The sequence below is a fragment of the Panthera pardus genome, unplaced genomic scaffold (genome assembly GCF_024362965.1).
Source record: "Panthera pardus isolate Hobbes unplaced genomic scaffold, ASM2436296v1 HiC_scaffold_1, whole genome shotgun sequence".
Lineage (NCBI taxonomy): Eukaryota > Metazoa > Chordata > Mammalia > Carnivora > Felidae > Panthera > Panthera pardus.
Window position 1 is genome coordinate 79,600,103 of NW_026526654.1, and position 25,555 is coordinate 79,625,657.

General features: G+C 38.9%; 1 protein-coding gene across 5 annotated transcripts in view; it reads right to left on the minus strand.

Annotated features, from left to right (window-relative positions):
* The window catches only part of BRCA2 (BRCA2 DNA repair associated), a 60,291-nt gene that overhangs the window by 3,911 nt on the left and 30,825 nt on the right, over nucleotides 1-25,555 (minus strand). For 3 of the 5 annotated variants that reach the window (XM_019447816.2, XM_019447814.2, XM_019447815.2), the window contains exons 15-25: nucleotides 25,198-25,379; nucleotides 23,709-23,896; nucleotides 20,199-20,369; nucleotides 19,334-19,688; nucleotides 15,736-15,891; nucleotides 15,488-15,632; nucleotides 13,574-13,695; nucleotides 11,090-11,288; nucleotides 10,707-10,870; nucleotides 10,483-10,621; nucleotides 584-828 (exon numbers count right to left, since the gene is read on the minus strand). In XM_019447816.2, coding sequence (XP_019303361.2) covers nucleotides 584-828; nucleotides 10,483-10,621; nucleotides 10,707-10,870; nucleotides 11,090-11,288; nucleotides 13,574-13,695; nucleotides 15,488-15,632; nucleotides 15,736-15,891; nucleotides 19,334-19,688; nucleotides 20,199-20,369; nucleotides 23,709-23,896; nucleotides 25,198-25,379 — 2,066 coding nt within the window. Of the gene's footprint in view, nucleotides 1-583; nucleotides 829-10,482; nucleotides 10,622-10,706; nucleotides 10,871-11,089; nucleotides 11,289-13,573; nucleotides 13,696-15,487; nucleotides 15,633-15,735; nucleotides 15,892-19,333; nucleotides 19,689-20,198; nucleotides 20,370-23,708; nucleotides 23,897-25,197; nucleotides 25,380-25,555 lie in introns of those variants that run through there. The other 2 variants (XM_053900448.1, XR_008421292.1) reach the window with 2 other exon arrangements.

The window sequence follows — 25,555 nt, forward strand, 5'->3', positions numbered from 1 at the left end:
CGCTGTTTTTCATCAATAAAATGGAAAAGCAGTTCCCCACCTCATAGGATTGGTGGAAGAATTGAATGCGACAGGCTATGAACAAGGCCTGACATACAGCAAGCACTCTAAAACTGTAGCTAATAATTATTACTTGCTATATGTATAAATTTAAGCATAAAATGTATACATTACCCAGGGAAAATAATTTCAGTATTCTCCTATTTGAGATTATTTCAAATCAAGGACAGACATAAACTGTAAAATACTAGATAGGGAGTTTAAAACATGAATTTGGAATCTGCCAGTTATTAACTAATGATACTGCTATGAACCATGGGTAACTCATTCTTGTTGCCCACATGACCTGTAGCTCTGAACATCCTCCTCAGGATTTCTCCTCACTCAATACCCTTCAAGTCACTTTCTCCCAGCTGTTGTCCCCCCCATCTCCTCAGGCTCCTGAGCAATTCATCTTTGAGGAACCCTCATCTCACATTATTTCCTGACTATCCAATTTTCATAGAAGACACCATTTCCTTGATGTTTGACCATCAAAATAAGAAAATACCAAAACGCGTGGTAATGCCCAAAGTAATTTTACCTCAATAGTATTTTTCATTTTGTGGAATGTCTCTTGAAAATGGCCCTCCTTTGGACTGGCAGAAAACCTGGAAAAATCTCCAGCAAATAAAGTAGGAATTCCTGATTTAGATTCTGGTCGCCACTGGAGGTTGCTAGCAGCAATTAATGTATGAGGTTTAACAATGTCTTCATTAAGATCGGTCCAGACTTTGATTGCCAATAAATTATGGCATTCATCTGACAAATAGACCAAAGGAGCAAAACCTAAGATGAAACAAAACAAAACAAAAAATTCCACTTCATTATATATGTGAGATAAATTTTAAAAAATTCAAGGAAGTTCTAATATGCCTATTTGTTTTGGTATGCTAATAGTAAAACAGACCAAAATAAGTTTAGAGAAAGCTCAGAATTTCCAAAATAACCTGCTGTTTATGGTGTTAAAATTTCAGTGTTAATATGACAACATATTCTGTTACTTAGGCCATGGGGAAGCAGGTATACTCATACATTGCTGGTGGGAATACAAATTTGTGCAACCCTCTGGAGAAAAAAACTGGTAGAATCCAGCAAAATGACACACACTTACCTTTCCACCCAGCAACCCCACTTTTAGTACTCAATTCTGAAGATGTACTTCCAATAATAGTGAGATATATATGAACAAGATTCATGAAAACACTCTGTACAAGGTTACTCACTGAAGCACAGGAGAGCGGTAGGGACAAACACTGGCACATTCATACAATTTTGTACTATGCAGCTGTACAAAAGAATGAGGAAGTGCTCTGTTAACAAACGGTCCAAGATCTTTGGGAAGAAGCAAAAGCTGTTCTAACAGGGAAGTTTATAGCAATACAGGCCTACTTCAAGAAATAAGAAAAATCCCTAATAAACAACCTAAACTTATACCCAAAGGAAACAGAAAAAGAACAAACAAAATCCAAAGCTAGTAGAAGGAAAGAAATTATAAAGATTAGAGCAGAAATAAATGAGACAAAAAAAAAAAAAAAAAAAAAAAAAAGATCAATGAAACCAGAAGCTAGATCTTTGAAAAGATAAACAAAATTGGTAAACCAGACCAAAGCCAGACTCCTCAAGAAAAAGAGGGCTCAAACAAAATCACAAATGAAGGAGGAGAAATAATAAAAATACAAAGATCACATTATGAAAAAGTATATGCCAACAACTTGGACAATCTAGAAGAAATGCATAAATTCTTAGAAACATGTAACCTCCCAAAAGTGAATCAGGAAGAAACAGAAAATTTGAACAGACTGATTACTAGCAATGAAAATGAATCAGTAATCAAACAATTCCCAATAAACAAAAGCCCAGGACCAGATGGCTTCACAGGTGAATTCACAGGTGAACATTTAAGTAACAGTGAATACCTATTCTTCTCAAACTAGTTCAAAAAACAGAAGAGGAAGGAAGACTCCCAAATACACTCTATGAGTACAGCATTATCCTGATATCAAAACCAGATAGACACTTGAAAACAAACTACACGCCAATATGCCCGATGAACAAATCCTCAACAAAACATTAGGAAACTGAATCCAACAATACATTAAAAAAAACATTCACCACAATCAAAGGGGTTTCATTCCCAGGATACAAGAGTGGTTCAATATTTGCAAATTAATCACCACAATACATTACATCAAGAAAAGAAAGGATAAAAAATCATATGATCATCTCAACAGAAGCAGAAAAAGGATCTGACAAAGTACAACATCCGTTCATGATGAGAATCCTCAACAAAGCAGGGTTAGAGGGAACATATGAAAAACCCACAGCCAACATCATACTCAGTGGTAAAAAACTGAGAGCTTTCCCCCTAAAATCAGGAACAAGACAAAGATGTCCACTCTCACCATTTTTATTCAACACAGTACTAGATATCCTAGCTGCAGCAATTAGACAAAAAAGAAAAACACGAAAAGGGAACCAAATTGGTAAGAAAGAAATTAAACTTTCACTCTTTGCAGATGACATGACACTATATAGAAAACCATAAGGACTCCATCAAAAAAACTACTAGAACTGATCCATGAATTCATTCAAGTTTCAGGATACAAAATTAATGCACAGAAATCTATAGTGTTTCTATTTACTAATAACTAAGTAGCAGAAAGAGAAATTAAGAAAATCCCATTTACAATTGCACTAAAAATAGAATATCTAGGAATTAAAAAGAAATAAAGAATGAGATAGCTTGCTATGAATTGATACTGTTAAGTGAAAAAAGCACGCACATGCACAAAAATTAAAGTTTGTTACTCTTCATATAAGAAAGAAGCTGATATAAGAGATTGTACATGTATCTGTCCACTTGTGGAGAACAAATACAGGAAGGATAAAGCAGAAACTACAGAGGCAGGACGTGGGTAGAAAGCAGGGGAGAAACAGCACTGGGGTGGAAGGAATGAAAAGTGATGCTTCCCTTGGTATGTCTTTGTGCAGCTGATTCTTAGAACCACAGTGTTTCACACACGCTTCACCTATCCCACCAACAAACAAGCCCAACCACAGAGGGGGAAATCCACAATAGAATATACACACATACTTCCTGGTGCCTTCTGTCTGATACGGCCTAGAAGCAATGATGCCTGTGCAGTAATGAGTGTATCTAGCCATTAGGTCATGGCTATAAACACAGTTTTCTCAAAAAAAAAAAAAAAAAAAAAAAGAAAGAAAGAAAAAGAAAAAAGAAAGAAAGAAAAAAGTGATCCAGGGTTTCTTTGAGAAGTAGTTGGTCCAACTTGATTGGGGCAAGGAACATATAAGATGAACCTGGAACATCTTGTAATGCCGAAAAGAGGTGCTCGCAAAATTACAGGAGTCAACCTGAAAAAACTCCTAGTGGCCCAAACTGAAACAATCTGAACAACAAAATAATGCAGGTATTGAATTGTAACCCACAGACTAAAATACATATTCATTCGTCCATACTGATATAAATCAAATAAGAAAGTAAATTTGGGGAAAAGGGGCAGCTCTTCCTTATAGTAGAGCTCCAATAAATGGAGAATGAAAGAAGAAAGAAAAAAAAGGAAATCATTAGGCAAACACTACAGTAAAAACTCCTGCAAACAAAATCAGCTGATAGATGCTAAAATTAATTGGTGAAAAGTTTGAGGTGAAATTGGACTTACATAGTCTCAAGGAATCTCCTTTAAGGTTAAGGTTGCAGACCTCAAGGCTGCCGCTCCCAGTAACAAGCAGTATCAGCATCATTAAACCCTTGATGGGGAGGCGGACAGACACAACACTGTTTCTGTGGCACTTTTGCCAGATATGTATAACCTTATTCCAATCATGAGAAAACATCAGACAAACCCAAGTTGAGGAAAATGCTACAACATGATCAGTCTATTCAAGAGAGTCAAGATTGGAAAAAAAGGGAGAAGACTGGGGAGGGGCACCTGGTGGCTCAGTCGGTTGACCGTCTGACTTTAGCTCAGGTCATGATCTCGCAATCCATGGAGCTCGAGCCCTGTGTCGGGCTCTGTGCTGACAGCTCGGAGCCTGGAGCCTGTTTCGGATTCTGTGTCTCCCCCTCTCTCTACCCCTCCCCCACTCATGCTCTGTCTCTCTCTCTGTCAAAAGTAAATAAACATAAAAAAAAAAAAAATAACCAAGAGAAGACTGGGGAACTGTTAAAGACGAGAGGAGACTCGGGAGAAATGATGATTACACGAAAGTGGGATCCTGGAACAGAAGAAGTAAAACAGCATAAATCTACACTTAAATCTACACTGCAGGTAATGATATTATGCCAATGTTAACTTCCAGATTCTAATAATGGTACCATGGTCACACAAGATGCTGACATTAGGCGAAGCTGGGGGAGGGATAATTGTAAAGTCTGCATTAGTTTTGCAACTTTTCTGAAGGCCTGAAATTATTCAAAATAAAAAGTGAAAAAGTTTCAATGCCAAAAATGGGAAGAGACAGGACTGAGGCACTCACCATTTAATCTAACGATTTAGAATTTCTTGTCTCTGTTACTTCAAGAATTATGTTTCCCTTATAAATGACAGGAACCCAAAGAATTGCCATTCTCAGATAATGATTTGTTTATCCTGTTGCAAATGATGGTTATTCCTTTCACTGTTTTCAATTTTATAAGTAGATTCATTTAATGGATTGTAATCCTAAATATTAAATACTGCTTTTAGAGAAATTATGTTTCCCAAGTATGTTCAATTTTCTAATTTGGGAATTTGCCTCTAATTATATTCAAAATGATTACAGCCCTTCTCTCAAATGTGCTTCTTTAAACTGTTTTCCCCCCAATTTTAAAAGCAATACTTGTTTACTGAAAAACATTTAGAAAATGCAAAATATGAAAATAAGCTTCCAGGATAGCTCCCTCATTTCATTTTTTCCTCAGTACAGGTTTCATACCTAGATCAAATTATATACACTGAAAAAAAATAGAAAATTTCCTGTAATTACCACACATCTCGTACAAATGGTAACAACTGGAAGAATTTTTTTCAAGTAACACTTTTAGAATGTTGGCACTGAAAAAATCATGAAAATAAAAGGATAAGAGGGAGATTATTCTGCAGGTTTGCAGTCTGGGATTGTTCTGAACTCACGCAGAATCCACTGTTCCCTTTAAATTCTTTTTCGAAAGTTTCACTGAAAGGCTAAAGCACACAGCAGTATGTGAGGCCACTTCACAAATTCTCGCTAAGAGACACGCCAGCTGCAGAATCCCCACCAGACCGGGACTGCTGTACCTCTGCAGCAACGGCACTGCAGGGCTCCCCCCTCTGCCAAGCGCTGCACGGCTCCCTGAGCGGCACCCTCCCGCCCCCCAGCTCCCCTCTCTGCCCAGAGGCAGGTGCTGCTTCCCCACAGGTGCTGCTCCTGAGTGCACTTTCCAATACATCTGCATGAAAATCTCAGTCTGTTTCCTGGGAAACTGACCTAAGAAGTGATCTCACTTAATTAATTCATCGGATGCCACAGTGTTTGTAATATAGTAACACAACAGATTGAACACACAGTAGTCCCTACTTCAAGCCCAACTCTCAGATGGTTGGATTTGGTTTGGCTTTGTTAGCTGAAGCATAAGAAGAACACATAGGCATTAGAGCCTGAAAGTATGGGTTCCAATCATTTATATAACTGTGACCTTGGGCAGGTTATTTAACATCTCTGAGCTCCGGTCTCCCCATCTGTACAGAGGGATGATAACAGCAAATGAACAGCATTACTACGAGCACTTTATGTACATATGTGACGTTTTCAACAATTACCCACTCCCCCCGCCCCGTTTTGTTAGAAGTGGGGACAGAAAGAAACTAAAACTGAGTCCCTTTCCTTGAAGAGATCACAGTATCATTGGTGGGGAGGAGGTTCAGAAACGTGGACACAGGATCATGGGCCACGTGACGGATGCTGAAGCAACCCAACGCACTAAACGCTGCAGAAACTGAGGAGGGAAGATGTAAGCTGGCATAAGCACCCAGCTGGGGAGGAACATTATTCAGCTGGGCTGAATGACGAAGGACAACGGTTCTCCAACTCCTTTAGACAGGAGGACAAAGGGCATTGTCAGTAAGGTGTATTTTTTAAAGGTTGAAAGTGTTAAATGTTATATATAATGCATCAGGCACATGAAGTGGCATAGTTTAGCTGAGGTGTGTGGGGTGGTGGTTTGAGGCAGCTGAAGAGTTTTTCAGGCCTATGAAGGAGTGTGGGTTTCATTTTCTAAGGGACAGGAGCCACTGAAGATTTTAAGCCAGGAACCATCATCAGTAGATTTGAGCGTTAGATAAGCACTACTTCGGGTTTAAGGTGGCACTTCGAAACATTCGAAGAGAATTTTTTCCTCTAACATTTAACATCAAACTAAATAAAAAAAAAGAAATGTTCACTAAAAACCCAAATGAGGAATATTCTGATGTAAAATTTAAAAATTGGTGATGAAAGAAAGAAACGAGAGTGTGGCTAGGCCAGGCACAGAAGGGCTCAGCTTCTCATCTCCTTCCCCAAACTGGTGAAAATTTGAGAATTCTATTACCTGTAAACCTGAAGAAAAGCAAACGGAATGGGCATCTTACTTTTTTCCTCTTCTGATCGCAAATAATGAACATGGCTGCAGGGGAAAAGCAGACGACCAGGACTAACAGAAGTGAACATTCCAGGGTGTTGGTGGGTTGAACTGTGTCCCCCACTCAAGATGTTGAAGTCCTGACCCCCAGTACCTGTGAGCGTGACCTTATTTGGAAACAAGGTCTTTGCAGACGTAATCAAGTTAAGATGCAGTCGTGACGATCAATGTCCTCATACAAAGGGGAAGTTTGGACACAGACACGCGCACAGAGAGAAAGCCACGTGAAGATGAAGGCAGAGATCGTGGCGGTGCACCTATAAGCCACGGAGCAGTAAAGATTGCCAGCAAACCAGCGGGTGCGGGGAGCAAGGCGCTGAACACGTCTCCCTCACAGCCGCAGAAGGAACCAACTCTGCCAACACCTTGCTTTCGGACTTCTGGTCTGCAGAACGGAGACAGTAAATTTTGGTTGTTTACGCTCCCCCAGTTTGTGGTACTTAGTTATGGCAGCAATGCAAATTAATCACAGGGGACTCACGGAACCAGGAAAAATGATGAAGAACAGAGCTAGTATCTCCCAGAGACGGGCAATATATAGTGGAAAGAAACTCAAGTTCGCAGCCATTACTCAGTAACTGAGAGGGGGAAAAATGGTCTTGGATAAGGTAGAAAGTCAAGAACCACTGGCTCCTGGCAGGTCTCCACACGTTTTCCTCCCGTGCACCTCACCTCCTCACTGCTATCTGCCCTGGGGCCATGAGAAGTGATCTCAGGTAAGTCTCCACAAGCAGCCAGGCTCCCGGGTCCTGCCGTATTTCCCATCTCCGGAAAGTTTCATACACTACCTCCTTTCACACCGTCTCCTACCTCTCCCTGTCGCCTGGAACGCCTTCACTGGACAAGTCCCCACTACCCTCAACCATTCCTTAAGTGCTGTCTTTACCGGCCTGCTGTAACTGAGACCTGGCTCTCCTCCTCCGAGGCCACTGCTGCCCCCCGCAGACCTCTTGTGCTACAGGACGTCAGGCTGGGGTAGCTGTCTCCCCTGCTCTTGGCTCCCTGCTGCTCCCCACCTCTAAAAACATTCACTCCCGTTACCGGACCTTTCTAGTCAGTGTACACGATCTCATCAGGATGCTGGTAGCACTTGCACTGGAAAACACAGACATTCTCTTGATCCCAATTCTCCCTCTCGTGAGTGCTCCATTTCCCTTCGGTGCTTGAAGCATGACCTTATAATGCCTGTGTCCACTGTGCGCGTGCCTCTCCTTCCACTCCCCTGCCCACCTTACCATCAGACTGGCTCCTCCTGGGGCTCAAGCCAGCAGCCCCTTCCTGGCCCTCGCCTCCCTGTCTCAGCTATCAACTGCCATCCGAATCAGTCCCCTCTCTCTGGAACACTTCCCTCTGGGCTCTCAGCGCAGCTCCCTCCCTAAGGATTCCTCCCACTCCTCAGGCTGCTCCTCTTGTTTCTTTTACTGGTTCCTTTACATCTTCCTGCTTCTAAGCGTCAGAGTGTCCGAGCCACCTCTCTAGCTACTCCCACACCCACTGACCTCATCCGGTCTCACAGCTTTAAACGGCACCTGTACGTTGATGATGTCCCAGTTTATATCTTCAGCCCAGACCACTTCCCCAGACTCCGGCATACCCAACTGTCAGGTAGAAATTTCTGTTTAGACTAAGCATCTAAACCTTAACTGACCAAACTGAGCTCTTCACCCTTCCCACACACATCTCTTTTTCTTGTACTCTTTCCCTCTCAGTAAATGACCGCTCTCTCTTCTCATGTGCTCAGACCAAACACCTTGGCACTGAACTCCTTGACTCCTCTCTTTACTTCACACTGTCCCTCTCCTTCAAAATATAATCAGAATCTCACCCATGGAATTTAAACAACAACAATAATAACAACAATAAACAAGAAAAAAAAATCAAACACATAGAAAAAGAGACCAGATTCCCTGGTTGGGAAATAAATGTGCCCTCTGTGTTGGAGGCAGACACAATCTCCATCCTTCCAAGATTTTTTTGCTATATAAGCATTCTTGAAGTGAGAGTCTGAGACAATGGCTGCTACAAAATGTGTAGGAACATCACAGAGAATAACCTTCCAACACAGGGAACTAATGGGACACAGGGAAAATAGCTAGCTAGCAAGGTGGTAGGTACATTTTAATCCAACCATGCTAATAATCACATTAAAGTTGATCAGATTAAACAAACCAGTTAAAAGACCAGAGACCCTCACACTGGATAAGAAAGCAAGATCCAACTGGGCTGTCTTCCAGAAACCCAATTTAAATATAAAGATGTTGACAGGTTAAAAATACCAGGTGGGAAAAGATGTACCATACAAACAAGTACTAACCATACAAAAGTTGGAGCGGCCACACTAAATAAACAAAGTTGGCTTTAGAACAAGAGACATTATTTGGGATAATGAGGGATATTGCAGAGAAGCGGGAGGTGGAGGTTTGAATGCTCAATAAACTATAGAGGGAGGTTATAATTATTTACCCAGTAACCATTCAAATGCTACAAAACATTCCTAGCAACTTCTTTAAAATTAAATAGCACAGAATAGGATGTAGGTTCTTTCCCTGTAATACGGTAGAATTGCTTTTCATGAAGAACTGAGGTTAACACAGGCCTACTTTCAAATCGCTAGTCACTAAATTTGCTGATTTGTAACTCCAATTAATCTTAAGGAAGACAAATTTTAAAAGATAACATTTTCCAAAAGCATTCATAAAAAGCTACAATTAAAAATACACCGTGGAGCAAAGGAAACAATCAGCAAAACTAAAAGGCAGCCGACAGAATGGGAGAAGATATTTGCAAACGACATATCAGATAAAGGGCTAGTATCCAACATCTATAAAAAACTTACCAAACTCAACACCCAATAAACAAATAATCTAGTGAAGAAATGGGCAAAAGACATGAATAGACACCACTCCAAAGAAGACATCCAGATGGCCAACCAGCACATGAAGAAATGCTCAACTTCACTCCTCATCAGGGAAATAGAAATCAAAACCACAATAAGATACCACCTCACACCTGTAAGTGGCTAACATTAACAACTCAGGTAACAACAGATGTTGGTGAGGATGGGGAGAAAGAGGATCTCTTTTGCACTGCTGGTGGGAATGCAAACTGGTGCAACCACTCTGGAAAACAGTATGGAGGTTCCTCAAAAAATTAAAAATAGAACTACCCTACGACCCAGCAATTGCACTACTAGGTATTTATCCAAGGGATATAGGTATGCTGTTTTGAAGGGGCGCATGCACCCCCATGTTTATAGCAGCACTATCGACAATAGCCAAAGTGTGGAAAGAGTCCAAATGTCCATTGATGGATGAACGGATAAAGATGTGGTAAATACACACACACACACACACACACACACACACACACACACACGCACACTGGAGTATTACTCGGCAATCAAAAAGAATGCAATCTGGCCATTTACAACTACGTGATGGAACTAGAGGGTATTACAGTAAGCGAAGTCAGTCAGAGAGAGACAAACATCACAGGACTGCACTTATATGAGGACTTTAAGACACAGAACAGATGAACACAATGGAAGGGAAGCAAAAATAATATAAAAACAGGGAGGGGGACAAAACATACGAGACTTAAATATGGAGAACAAACAGAGGGTTCCTGGAAGGGGTGTGGGAGGGGGGATGGGCTAAATGGGTAAGGGGAATTAAGGAATCTACTCCTGAAATCATTGTTGCACTATATGCTAACTAACTTGGATGTACATTAAAAAAAATAAACAAGAAAAAAAAAATTAAAAAAAATACACTGTGGATTACCTATTTTTTTCACAACAGAAACTACAAATCCTATTAAGTCCACCTCAGAACAAGGTGGCTGGAAGTCTGGATCCAATAGTTTGTTAAAGTAAAGGGGCTCCCTCGGCTGATAAACTTGGAATAGGAGTTCATCTGAAGCCTACAAGAAAAAAAAAATCAGTGTATGTAGATTCTCTAAACTAATATGCATTAATCAAAATTAAATTATAATGAAAAGCTTGTACCGGTAGCTGCTGATACTGAGTTTTCTTTGTTGCTGTTAGCTGTATGTTAGCTCTTTCAGATTTACTTTTAGATTGTGACGTTGCAAGATGATAGATTCTGTATCTTTTTCCCTCTGTTAACAGGGAATATAAATCTGATGATGGACGCCAGATACTCAAGGTAACTAGATAAAGAGGAAAAAGACATAATACAAGAACTGATAATCATTAAAATTCTTATAAAACAAATATGGTAACAACAAAGATCCAAGGACTGTATCATTATCTTGTGGGCACTGGTAGCCCACTTTTGCTCCTCTGATACATGTTGACTTTATACTTTAGCATTTGAAGTCATTTTGTTAATAAATAGTACTTGAACTTAAAAAAATTTACATACTGACCTGAATCTTTTTCTTTTTTCCCATAGCTTATGATACGCATCTTCCACACAGTTGTAACATCCCTTGGTAACATTTGTTCTCCTTGCTCAGCAGATTCCATAGCCTTTCTGAATTCCAGCTGGATCTGTGCTTGCTTCTTATCATTCAACATCTGTCTGTGATTATTCAAAGCTCTTATCTGCTCTTCACTGAAATAAGCCTATGATCATTTATTAAGGCAAATTTTATTAGAATAAAAGGCAAACAAAACAAAAAAATCTCACCCACTGTAAATGAACCTCTTTATTTATTTTGTAATGTTTATTTATTTTTGACAGGGAGACAGGCAGAGCGTGAGTGGGGGAGAGGCACAAAGAGAGAGACACACACACACACACACAGAGTTCAAAGCAGGCCCTAGGCTCTGAGCTGTCAGCACAGAGCCCGATGCGGGATTCGAACTCACGGACCATGTGAGATCATGACCTGAGCTGACGTTGGATGCTTAACCGACTGAGCCACCCAGGCGACCCATGAATCTCTTTAAATGGGGATAAGATACGACAGAACTGAGTTCACTTTAATAATATGACAATATAAAAATTGAGATTAATGTACTTAGCTTATCATATAACAAATATTTTCAGGTGCCTTAGACTGTTCACCTATCTTTGTGACAAATTTCCCCAGGGCCAAAATAACCCCCTACTTATAAATGTACCGTAATAATCATAACTGTCATCAAGATTACAAATGGCTGACATTTGAATGCTCCCTATATTTGAGGAATGGATCTGTGTGTGATAAATGTATTAATTCATTTAATCCTTACAGTAACCCTGTGGAGGTGGGCACCGTATTGTTTGCATGTTATGGATGATGAAACTGACGCAGAGAGAATGAATCACTTGCAGGGCATACAGGGAGAGGCCGTTCAAGAGCTCCCATTCTTACCCCGCTGCAGTACAATTTTATGAACTCTCTGGAACAGCAGATATGACTGAAAACAGACATGTGCTACAAGCACTTCTCTCTGCCTCCACACTTCTCTCCCAGTCATTTTAGCACATTGCTGTCTGTATCTCTTCGGATGCTTACTCAGTATGACAAAAATGAATGAACAAAAAATAAAATCAAATGAAACAGGAAACAGAATCCCAACACAGAGCACACGAGATAGCTGCTGCCTCACACGTGTTAATATCCACAGTGGGAAGGGAAGCTACGGAATCTCCGTGCCCTGAAAAGGTCTTTCTAAATATGAAGAGTGTTTAAACACGATTAAAAAAACCAAACCGTGATTCCACAGTCTTCCAACACTCAACACTGTCACTGAAAACAAACCCTTTTGACGAGGTCTCTTAGAAATGGATGGCTATCTTTCCCTCCAAGAATTGCATTAACAACTTTATCTAAGTGAAAGCTCCAGAATCATATACTCTTAGGACCTAGTGATCAAGCCACTCACAGATTTTTCCCTTGACACTCCTCACAGGGTGGATCTCGGTTGTAACATTTGGTAATATGAAGGAATTCTATTCAGAAGAGCACTTCTCCTCTAACGGAGTGCTGTTTATTTCGTAGTCCTACTAGTTAAGAAAGTTAAGGCTATCAACCAGATTTATTGCCATCAAATAAACGAGATTAATCAATAAACAACAGTTTTCTTAAAACTTCCCCTCCTATCTAGCCAACTAATCCCAGAATTTGCATTAACTAGATACCCAGGTGTCTAAAAACTTAGGAGGCAGCTTACCTTAATAAATGATGTTCTGATAATAGTAACTAACATTGATAATGGAACTTTATAACAGTACATCTTTGCATTTATTATCTAATTTGATCCCCAAACAACTTATTTTATGCCCATGTTATAGCTATTTTATGCCCAGTTGTCTAATAAATGGCATAGCCGTGAATCTAACACAATTTAGTGCTTCTGACACTTTTCCACCAAAATATTCTTAGAGGATTATCAGATAAACTCTAGGTAGGATCTGAGAAGCAGGTGAGAACATGGCAACTGAGACACTGCTTTGAAGATACTTGTTTTATCTGAAAAGTAAACAAGTTTTGCCTGTATTTGAAGCCACGTTTATTTAATACATAAAATTATTTAAAGGGTGCTTGGGTGGCTCAGTTGGTGAAGCGTTCGACTTCAGCTCAGGTCATGACCTCACAGTTCGTGAGTTGGAGCCCCCACGTCGGGCTCTGTGCTGACAGCTCAGAGCCTGGAGCCTGCTTCACATCCCATGTCTCCCTCTCTCTATCCCTCCTCCGCCACTCTCAAAAATAAATAGATGTTAAAAAAAATTATTTAATCCCTCTGTCCTCCATTTGGTATAGAACTGAAATGCACTGGTTTGGCACATCACTGAGCACTCCAGAGATGCACACATCATCTCTGAGAAACACCAATTCAATACAGCACCTCCTGTAATGGCCAGAAGACCGACAGCAGCTTCCCACCTTAAAGGATTAAGGTTAAGACTCTTACTCTCTCACCTCAAGGGAAGCCGGGTCTGGTGCGTTCTTCACTGCTTCATAAAGCTCTGCACCATCCTGCAGAGCACAGACTTGCTGTCTTGTTAATGCACGTAATGGTACACATCGTTTTGTTATATTTTCTAGGAATAAAGCATCACTAATTAGCTGACCCACAAATTTTTAAGAACACCGAAAATTGGAGAAATAGGCAAAAAGTACCCAAAGGGAGGCTAAAAAGCAAAACACAATTTATCTGCCACAAGTTTTCTAGGAAAATGTGAAACTAGTGTACTCACGCCTGGTTTAAAAAATTGTCACACAGAGAGTTTAGAGTCAAATTTGTAAATTAAGTAAATGATTTCATGACTCATTTAATCATGAAAACAGCATGAGCTGGTGAATCAAAAATGAAGAGTTCAATTTTTCCACAGATTTATATAGAAAATGAAGTTGAAAATCATGAAAAAAATGCAGAACATAAAATTTTCAGCCATAAAAATAGATAAAAAAACAAATTATCATGTCCTTTACGTAAAAAATACTATGATATATTAAAATTGATGCCAGGGAAACAAGATCTAGCTCCAGATGTAATAACATGACAACCAACAACCACAACAACAAAAATGCAAAAGTTATATAAAGTAGATAAGGACAATGAAGAAAGAAAATGATGAATAGCTTAGGGAAAATAATTGTTTTTTGAGTGTTTATCTTTCCTGTGTATTCAATACATATGACATATAACAATGTAAATTTAAGGCTTATGTGTTGTTTTGATGTAATTAGATAGTTAATATGACTGCCATTGTATTGATATTTACCACAGCACAGTAGTACAATATTGTCTATATTCACTGTACTGTGCATTGGATCACCACAGCTTATTTACTGCTCATTGTTAAGTTTTATCCTTAAACACCATCAATTTTACCCTCCTACCCCCTCATTCCCTGGTAACCACCATTTTACTATAGTTTTGTAAGTCTGACTTTGTTATATTCCACATATAAGTGGTACCATACAGTATTCGTCTGAGGTAAAATAATTTGGCAGTTTCTTCCCTTGTTGCTATTGTTTCTCTAAGACCAAAAACGGGGCACTAAAAATATTTTGGTACTGAAGCTTAAGAGGACGTTTACTTAAGACTACTGAAAAGTGAGGGGCGCCTGGGAGGCCCAGTCAGTTAAGCTTCTGACTTTGGCTCAGGTCATGATCTCACGGTTTGTGGGTTCAAGCTCTGTGTCAGACTCTGTGTTGACAGCTCAGAGCCTGGAGTCTGCTTCAGATTCTGTCTCCCTCTCTCTATCCCTCCCCTGCTCATGCTCTATCTCTCCCTGCTTCTCAAAAATAAATAAACGTTAAAAATTTTTTTTGTAACAAAAACAAGACTTCTGAAAAGGGCTGTGGTTATATAATGTTTTATTGCCTAAGACAATTACAAGTATCTAAAAGCTCAGTGTGTTGAATAATGAGGTGATAATTTGGGGTCAGTTCAATGTTTATCTGTATATCTAGGTAATACTTTTATTTTTATTTTTTAAGTTTATTTATTTATTATTTGAGAGAGTGTACACACACACAAGCATGCAGGGGAGGGGCAGACAGAGAGGGAGAGAGAGAATCCCAAGCAAGGTCCATGGTGTCAGCGTAGAGCCCCTCATGGGGCTTGAAGCCACAAACTGTGAGATCATGACCTGAGCCAAAACCAAGAGTTGGACGCTTAACTGACTGAACCACCCAGGTGCCCCTATGTAGTATTTTTTTAAAAAACTTAAAAAGTCAGATCTAGAATAGGAAAAAGAAGTCTATTACTCAAAGACAATTCACCCAATTACAAAAGTTAAATCAGAGAAGTCTCTAAAAGGTCTAATTAAAAGAAAACAAAACTTGTCCTATTTAAAACAACTTATGGTATACAACCCATCTTACCGTCATGCTTTTCAAATTCTGCTTGAATTTTATTGAATAAGACTTCTAGTTTCTTTTGTTGGGCCTCTGCATATTTTGTCGCCTCCCTTTCTTCCTCTCTTTCATTGCGAAATATGCATAATCCAGATGGAGTCTTCTCCATCCACTGTAATGATGTGTGAAACAAAAGTACATGGTAGGAAGGGATCATTCAGATTAATTGTTCCCCCAAAAAGAAATACATAGTGAACGTCAAAAGTGTATCATACCTGTATGGGGTATGTTCTTTGAATAACTACATCAACACAACCAACGTTTCCTCCATCACTAAAAAGTGATGACAAGGGGAGAGGGAAAGGTCTAGGATCAGGAAAGAATCCAAGTTTGGCATACCAGCAAGCAGGCCGAGTACTATTCGCAGATATCTGGACAAATTAACGGACAAATCAACTTCTAAGTTTATATCCAACTCTATTTCAGATTTTATAACATTTTCATTAATTCTTCCATTCATTCAAACATATTCACTTTTAAAAGTCCCATGAAGAAAAGACAGTACAAAAATTATACAAAAGTGAAAACACTTTCAAAACATAGTCTCTCAAAAAATTGTTTATGCTGTTATAGTCTTAATGTAAATATTAGTATTAGAAAATTAATAAAAGAGACTCCAAATGAAACATGATGGATTAAAATGTACTTATTTACCTAGGTTCCCTCAAAAATCCTACAAGGATAAAGAGAACTGGAGACAGGAGGACAACGGATGAGACACTGGCAAAATTTTGGAAGCTAAAAGCCTACTGGACACCTGGTGGTAAGTAACGAAGCAGCCCGAGAAATGTTAATAAAAATAGCAAACATTCATAAAACACTTATCATGGTGCCTGGATAGTGTTAAGTACCTTATGTCTATTAACAGTTAATCCTTACAACAATCCTTACTCCCATTCCATACTCCTGCTTCATTCTTATTCCCATTTTACAGATGACAAAACTGAAGGATAACCTGCCCAACATTACTCAGCTGGCAAAATTGTATGGAGCCAATATGGAAGAAAATAATTTAGGGAAATCACTTAGAATTTGGAGGCAACAGGTACCTCTGGAGGAAGGAGCGTGAGGTGCAGCCGAAAACAGAAAGAATGGTTGAGATTTTGTATAAAGATAGTTAAGACCTCAGATTTCATTTCCTAACCCGAGCAGCCCGGTGACTGTCCTTCTCTCACACCAAGAAGAACCCAGGACAATTTACTTTCTCGACAAGCTGAATTATACATATCCTGGGCTCTGGAACACAAGGCAGAGACAGCTGGGGTGAGGGTGAGATTCTATACTGAAAACAAAAAATGCAATGAAAATCCTTATGCTGAAAATGAGTCTATTGGTTTTCTTATTCTGTTCAGCTCTCAGACCAGTGACTGTTATTTGAGGGTCTCCTAATGGAAACACAAGCCCTGTCTTATCACGCTACAAGTTGACAAAGCCCACCTCACACAGAGCTTCTGATCAGCTCATTAGTGCCCCACTCTTGAAGAGGAAAGAACAGCTAACAATTACCAGTTGAAGGAATTCTCCAACATGAGACCCAAACAAACAAAAAAGAGACATTATAGGGGAAAAAAATGCAGTGAGCAGAAAAAACTAAGATAAAACACAATATTAATAGCTTGAGAAACAGGAGAAGATGTTGTATCTATGAAACAAGAATGGGATGTAATAAAAAAAGAAACATTCAGGGAATAATGAAGGGCTCTTGAAAACGGAAAATTATGCCAATAGGCACAAATTCACTTTAGGGACTAGAAAATTAGAACTAGAAAGTAGGAGGAACAAAGACAATAAAATAGAAAATAGGAGAAAAGATGAGAAAAATCAGAAGACCAATCAGAGAGGCCTACTGCCCAAATATTAGTTCAGGAAAATTGGTAAGGAAAAAATGGAGGAGGAAGAAATTACCAAAGAACTACTTCAAGAAAATTTCCTAGAACTCCATGATTGTACCCAAATGATGATTTTAAAAGACAGGCCAACACCAAAGTACCTTACTGTGAAATTTCCAGATACTGCAGACAAATGATCTTCAAACAGATCTTAGAAACAGATAATATAGTGAAGGACTGAGAGTAAGAATAGCACAGAACTGAGCAGAAACTATACCAGGAGCAAGAAGATAATAGAGAAAATGTCTTCAAAATTCTGAAGAAGCTATTTCCAATTCAAATTCTATATTCAGTCATCTTACAATAAGATCAAAGAAAAAGCTACATGCTCCCTCTGTGAAGAAGTCTGTGGAGGTTGGTTATGTGCCCTCAGAGCTAGAGAATAAATCCATATAGATGTGAAATCCAGAAAACAGGGCTTCCAACACAGAAAGAGGTAAAAATAATTTGCAGGATGGTAACAGGTCAGCATACATAGAAGATAACCACTTCAGAATGAAAGAGTGTAGAGAGGTCCCAGAGGTCTCCAAGAAAAAGAAATGGAATTGATAAAGGTATTGTAACAGACTGATATGGTTTTTAATTATGTCTCTTGTATGGGCATGAGTTGGTGATAAGGACACAAAATTAAAAATACACACATGCACACACAACAGCAAGACAGTTAACTCCAGGAAAGCAGTAAGTTGTATAGAAAATGTAGTTAGTATATTACATGCTGAGCTGCAAAAATATTTTTCAGTCATTATAAACAGTGAATAGAGACTTCACTCCTCAACCTCAGAGCAGGAAGCTAATAGTTAATGTCTAAACAGAAGGAGAAAAGACGACATCACAATATAAAGAAAAGAAAGTGCCAAAGGGATTCAAAGTCGTTGCCTTTGGGGAGCACTGAATGGAGGTTAGGCAGGATGGCATCAATGACTGCTTCGTGGGGGGGGGGGGGTGGTCATAAGCCTTATGTTATATGAGTTTTGAAATTATGCACATGCACTGATTTGATATAAATAAAACACTGAAAGCCACTCCAACTTTGATATCCTAAACAACAGAAGCCTGTTTCAGCTTGATTTCTAAAAGCAACACAGTGACAAAGTATCTCTTTACCTTAAAAATGTTTAAGTCACTTATAAAATGACTTCCAGAATACAACAGAACTATTTATAAGATTATCTCATAAGTGAATCTGTGCAATATTAGTAATTTCTCATATCAGTATTGTAGACTATTCAATATGACAAAGTCCTATTGTGTAGGCTAAAGTTTACATGAAGATGAAAGATATGGTTTATGTTTTTTTTTTTTTTAAGTTTACTTATTTTGAGAGAGAGTGAGAGTGAGTGTGTGCAGGGGAGGGGCAGAGAGAGAGAGAGAGAGAGAGAGAGAGAGAGAGAGAGAGAGAGAATCCCAAACAGGCTCCAAGTTGTGAGCACAGAGCCCAATGTGGGTCTCAAAGCCACAAACTGTGAGATCGTGACTTGAGCGGAAACCAAGAGTCGGATGCTTAACTGACTGAGCCAACCCGGTGCTCCAGAAGCATACATTTTATTATTATATATTTAAGAATCACTGAAACCAAATTCTCTAATCACACTGGAATATAGGTCTAATGGAGGAATCAGGGTGGAAGCAGAGAACAGGAGGCACCAAGGGCTATAGGTACCCATAGCACAAAATCAAATCTGGTACATATTTGCTCCTGCATTATTTTAGCTTGATAAATATCTCTGGATTTCCCAAAAACAGCACAAAAAAATTTAACAGTCTCAGAAATTTGCCACTTATATTAAGATTACCAGTACGTTTTCAAGAAATGGAGCATCTTTAACAGGCATAATTTTAAAATTTAGAATGTAAAACCTCCCTAGAATGTAACTGAATCAGTTACGGATTTTTACCGAGAGTGTGCATTAATTTAATTTACCTTTAACATAAGAGATTCTGGGGCTTCGAGTGGTGTGCAGGCATCGGGGGAGCCCGCCAGTTCTGCTCCATGAATAATGATCTTATGACCCACAGTCAGTCTACCCTTCTTCACGAGAGCTAAGAGGGGAGGATCTAGCTGGGCCTTAATGGCATACCATCCATCTGTAAGCTCAACAGTGCCCACATTTTTGGTACCCACACCACTAGTTTTACTGCCGGAAGTTTCAGATAGATCTGTGCTTGATGAAATTGTTTCAGAAATGCAGAGAACAAGTGTTTTTGCAGCGGTATCATCCCTTTCCATGATCTTTTTTATAGCTGATCTTTTGCTTCTATCAATTTCCATATCGTATCTAAAAATAAAAGTAAAAATGAATATTTTAGGAATTTTGACTCTAGATTTTTATTTTTAAAAAGTCACCGAATAATGGAGAATAAAAATTAAGTATCTTAACTGAAGAACTACTATTGAGACAGAATTTAAAATTTGACAGCCAGCAATACAGTAAGTTTTATACTGTTAAAATAGGAATTAAATATTAAAATGCCCCAAATGCAAAAATGCTTTATTAGCAATCCCCAAATAAAGGATCAAATTAGTAATTCATATTCTTTTCATATGCCAAGAGTTTAAGGGGGAGGGGTGGGGGAAGAGGGAAGGGAGATCCATGAATGTGTGATTTCTCCTAAGGGGACTGGAGCGTGACAAGAGAACTACCGTGTACAAGTGAGAACAGCAGTGTGGGATGGCGACTGTCACTGACAAGCGATCATGTACCTCTATGACCTAGAAGTCACGGACTGCACAGAAGTCTGAACCTGATCACAGTATGTGATTGCGTAACATAATGCATTATACTTGCCTGTATTTTAGTTGAAGCAACACCCTTTCTGGGCTTAGGCATCTATTAGCAAATTCCTTAGGAAAGGCAAATTCCATAGCTGCCAGTTTCCATATAATCCATCTGTAGTGATTATAGACCCAAATTCTAGAAATGAGGTTTGGATCCACACCTGGGGTGTCACACAGAGCCCTGAACAAATAAAGGTAGAACAATATAAAAAAAACCAAAAAACAAAAAACCACATAAGATGATACTGAATTCAATAACCATGCCTATTCTTTGCACAAATACTAACGCTAATGTACAAAATCATTCAATAAAAGTTTTTGAGTTAGTGTATAGTAAGTAATACAGTGTAGACAGTGATTTAACATGTATCAAAATATACTAATAAAATTCACTTTGCATATTAGTCAATACAATAATTTCAACTGGAAATGAGACCCATAATTTAAAATAATTCTATTTTAGATCATTTTTTTTCAAAGAGATTGTTTTTAGAAATCATCTAAGAATATCCTTCTCTAGCCCAGGTGCTTTTTAAAGATCTTCCTCTCTCTGCTCAACTCTCTAACCCTTCTTCCTTTCTCATTCCTACTTTGAGTACTAGGGAAACAAGTAATGAAGAAAACTTCCAGAAGCTTCCACTCCCACACCAGCATCTGGACCCTTACACTTCACCATCTCCTGCCATTTGTATACTAGCTCCCACCTTTTCTTGCCTAGTCAAGGACATTGATCCAGGAAATGCCTCCTCTCTCCCCCTGATAGGGAGATTTCTTTCTTTTCTACTGAACAATTTCCATCAGTTAAAAAAAAAGTTTTTTTCTACCTTAAACACAACAAAACTAACACCCTTTGCTCCTCCTTCCTTCTCCAGATACTGCCTCTTTCAATTTACTCAATTATTTTCATTAAGACTAATAGTGGCCTCTACATAGATAAATCCACGGTCAATTCTCAGTCCTCACTTCCTTTACTTAGCAGTAACTGACACCTGGTCATTCTTGATTCCCTGAAGCTCTGTCCTCACTTGGCTTGCAACACACCACAGTCTTGGCATTTATTGCTAACTTTCGGGTTGCTCTTTCTCGGTCTTTCTTTTATGGCTTTAAAGTTCCATCTATATGCTGACAACTATGAAATTGATGTCTTTTGCTCATACTTCGCCTATAAACTCCAGACTTTCATATCCAACTACCTACTCAACATCTCCACTTGGATGTCTACTAATATCCCAAGCTTCAAATGTCCCAACTGGATACCCCATTTCTTTTCCATCTTTGGTCTTCTCAATTCTCAGGACATGATAACTGCACCCTTCCAGCTTCCGGTGCTAAAATCTTTGGAGCTATTTTTCCTTTGTTTCTCTCACTTTCCTCATCCAATCCGTGAGCAAATCCTGATGGTGCCACCTTCAAAACACCCAGAATCCAGCTGCTTTCCACCAACTCCACTGCTACCTCCTTCGCCCAAGTAGCCACGTCTCACCTGGATCACCTCAACAGTTTCCTAAGTGGTCTGTCTGCTTCCAGCATTGTCCTTCCTTAATCTAATTAATCCCCACAAACAGCCAGAGTCATCCTTTCAAAATTAAAGCAGATCATGTCACCCCTCTGCTTTAAACGTTCTTATGATTTACTCAGGGCAAAAAAGGTTACTCAGAGTTAAAGCCAAGATTTTTACAAAGGTTTATAAGGCCCCATCTCTCTATTTCATCTGTTACTACTCCTCTCCTGCCCATTCTACTCCAGCTACACTCACTTTCCTCCTGTTCCTCAAATAAGCAGATCTTGCTTACAGCCAACGATGCTCTCCTCACATGGTCTTATGCTCATTCCCTTGACCTCCTTCAGGACACTGATTGAATGTCAGAGACTCAGTGAAGCCTCTTAACTACTTAGCCTATTTTATTTTTATTAAAAAAAAGTTTCTGTTTCATTTTATTTTATTCTTAGAGAGTGAAAGAGTGCATGAATGGGGAGGCATAGGGAGGGAGAGGGAGAGAGAGAAAATGAATCTTAAATAATCTCCACGCACAGTGCAGAGCCTGACATGGGGCTCAATCCCATGACTCTGGGATCATGACCTGAGCCAAAATCAAAGGTCAGACACTCAACTGACTGAGCCACCCATGCGCCTCTTAGCCTATTCTAAAATTACACCTTTCTTCACCTGATTCTCCCTATACCCTTTCCAGCTTTATCTTCATAGTATTCATCACCTCCTAATACACTACACAATTTACTTATTTCTTTTTAAAATTTTCTCTCCCCACTCCAGATCCCTCTACTATAACGTATAACTTATTAGGGCAGAGATTTTCTTTTCTTTTATTATTCTGAATACCCAGAAGAGTTATCTGGTACATAGTAGGTCCTCGATAAATATTTGTTGGATGACCAAAAAAAGACAACTTGAGCTCCAACAGTCAATGTTATGAACCATGTTCTTCTGATTACAGGGTAATTACTCTTAACCACTATACTATGTAGCTTCCTTAATACAAGAAAATAATATAACTATTTATTATACTTTTCCAACTAGAATCGATAACAGATATCTATGGGAGATAAGAGCAAGATGTAAATAACATTCCTGCCTTAATATACTCCAAAAACATAAGAAAAGTTTAAGGAAAAAATGTTTTACCACTTTACGCAAACTATATATTTCGGAAAGATATACAGAGATTAAAAAAAAAAAAAATAAGAGCATTAGAGAAAGGGTTCTCATCTCTTGCCATTGGCATGGTAAGGCATCTTTGATAGCAAAAATTGTAAATCATCTTTGTATAAACATTAGAAACATAAGAGGTTACATAGTTTTTAAATTGCTGATGTTGGGGCGCCTGGGTGGCTTAGTCGGTTAAACATCCAACTTCGGCTCAGGTCGTGATCTCACAGTTCGTGGGTTTGAGCCCCGTGTCAGGCTTTGTGCTGACAGCATAGAGCCTGGAGCCTGCTTTGAATTCTGTGTCTCCCTCTCTCTCTGCTCACCCCCCTCCCCAACTCACACTCTGTCTCTCCCAAAAATAAATAAACGTTAAAAAAAGTATTTAAATTATTGATGTTTTAGGGCAGTAAAATTTACCAGTTACTTGGTATTACTGATACTTGAGCATCTCTGCTTAACTTCTAGTATTTATATTTTGTATTTGTTAAAATACACAATGAAAGAGAATATGATGTGTGTGTGTGTGTGTGTGTGTGTGTGTGTGTGTGTGTGTGTCTGTCTATGGTAAGGCTCATTCAAACTTAACTTTTCTTATCAGTCTTTATTTTATAAATGCAAATGAAAAATGTCCCAATTTAAGAAAAACCAATTCATTAAATCCTAAGGACAAACCATAATTCACTTTTCAAAATATTACAACAGAATGTCAGTTGAACCACAATGTACTTAAAATTATTCACTGAATACAAATTTGACTTCTAGCCAACTTGTTAAGTTTGAGAGAGGTAAGGGAAAAAAAGAGGTATGGTGGAATACAGGGAAGTTAACACAATCTCTTTTTGCATAGAGTACCTATAAAATTCTTCTTTTCCAGCTTTTCCATCATTGGAGGGTATGAGCCATCCACCGTCAGCCAACTGTATTCCCTCTTTAGCCCACTGGACTTCCTTCCCAAAATAATCCTGAGTGTGAAACTGAAAAGACTCTGCATTTTTGCTGTTGATTTTTACACAATGTTTGGAAACACCATACATATATAACTGCACAAGATAAATGATAGAAACATTTGATAATGAATGAAAAACAAAAAAAAACAAATTTCATAGAATAAAAACAATTATAGGAAACTAAAATCGAATTTACCAAAGTTTTTCATTTAAATATTACAATATTCACCATCAAAATACTGAACTTAGTTACTAAGAGCTAAACATTTTAACGTAATATAAATGACTCCTATATTCAAGAGTCTCCCGTACCTTTTTCATTCCCCTTGTGTATATGCCTCCTGCTACAGCTGCCACAGGAGGTCATTCTGGATGTAAAAAAGTAACTTAATATTTTATAAAACCTCTTAAGTCAAAAAATTCAGAAGGAAAAAGACAGTGAAAAGTTTAAGTATTTTTGGGCATCTGACCTCAGGAGGTCAGATTTGTATCCAGGCCTGGCCTCCATTCACCCAGCATGCCTCAGCCCAAAGTATCTCTTCCTTTGTACAGACTTGACTCTGGAGTCACACTCCTTACTTTGAACTGTAGCTGGTGGAAGAGAGCTTCCTAGGTAAGTGACTCTGGGGGCACCTGCTGAACCCTGTGCTTCAGCCTCTCCTCTGCAAATGATGGACAAAAATAACAGTAGCTCTCCTTTAGACACTTGGGAAGATTAAGGCAGATGTAACCAACGCAGGCCCAGTGCCTAGGAGAGTGGCTAGCGCGTAAAAACTACTCGATAAATATTACTTTTTAATATTATCAATATTATATTCACCTCTCCATTGCCTAAAATTGTAAGTAGATAGCACTGGCTTAATAAGAATCCTCTTTTAAAAATGCCAATAGCTCGGGGCACCTGGGTGGCTCAGTCGGTTAAGTGCCCGACTTCAGCTCAGGTCATGATCTCACGGCTCGTGAGTTCAAGCCCCATGTCGGGCTCTGTGCTGACAGCTCAGTGCCTGGAGCCTGCTTCGGAGTCTGTGTCTCCGTCTGTCTCTGCCCCTTTGCTGCTTGCACTCTGTCTCTCTTTCTTCCGCAAAAACAAACATTAAAAAAAAAATTCTAAAAATGTCAATAGCTCTTAATGGATTCAAGGCTATGGATTATTCACACTTTAAATTTGAAGAGGGAAGAGAAACAGCAATTTTGGAGCACAGATCACTTTAGTGGGATAAGGCAGCAGAGAGGGAGGCTGCCACTGTAGGCAGATTAGGAAACAAAATGATTTCATTTATCCATTCCCGCATTCATTTGCTCCTTCTTTGAACAAAACGGTTTGGAGATACTAGTTAATAACATGAAATTATACTTGACTATAAAAGTTAGCAGCATTGCAGACAGAAGCGTACCTGTTTATGAGAACACGCAGAGGGAACTCGGCCTTCTACGGCTACTCTCAGAGAGATTCTAGGCACAGTGGATGTTTTTGCAAGATACAGACTACCTGGCTGTGGAAAAATATGCTGCTTTTGTTTCTCTTTAATTCGCATATCCTGTATATCTCTGGCATTCTGAAGACTTGCAATTAAATCTATTAAAGAACAAATTAGCAAAAAATAAGCTTAAATATAAAATCTAAAAAGCACAACCTTTGTTTTACAAAGTCGTATGCATCAATTTCCTCTAATTTTAAATCTTCAGGGATAAGCAAAGTTTCGTCTTGTAAACAACAGATCTATTATTTTTATTTCAAATTTGGAAGAAACT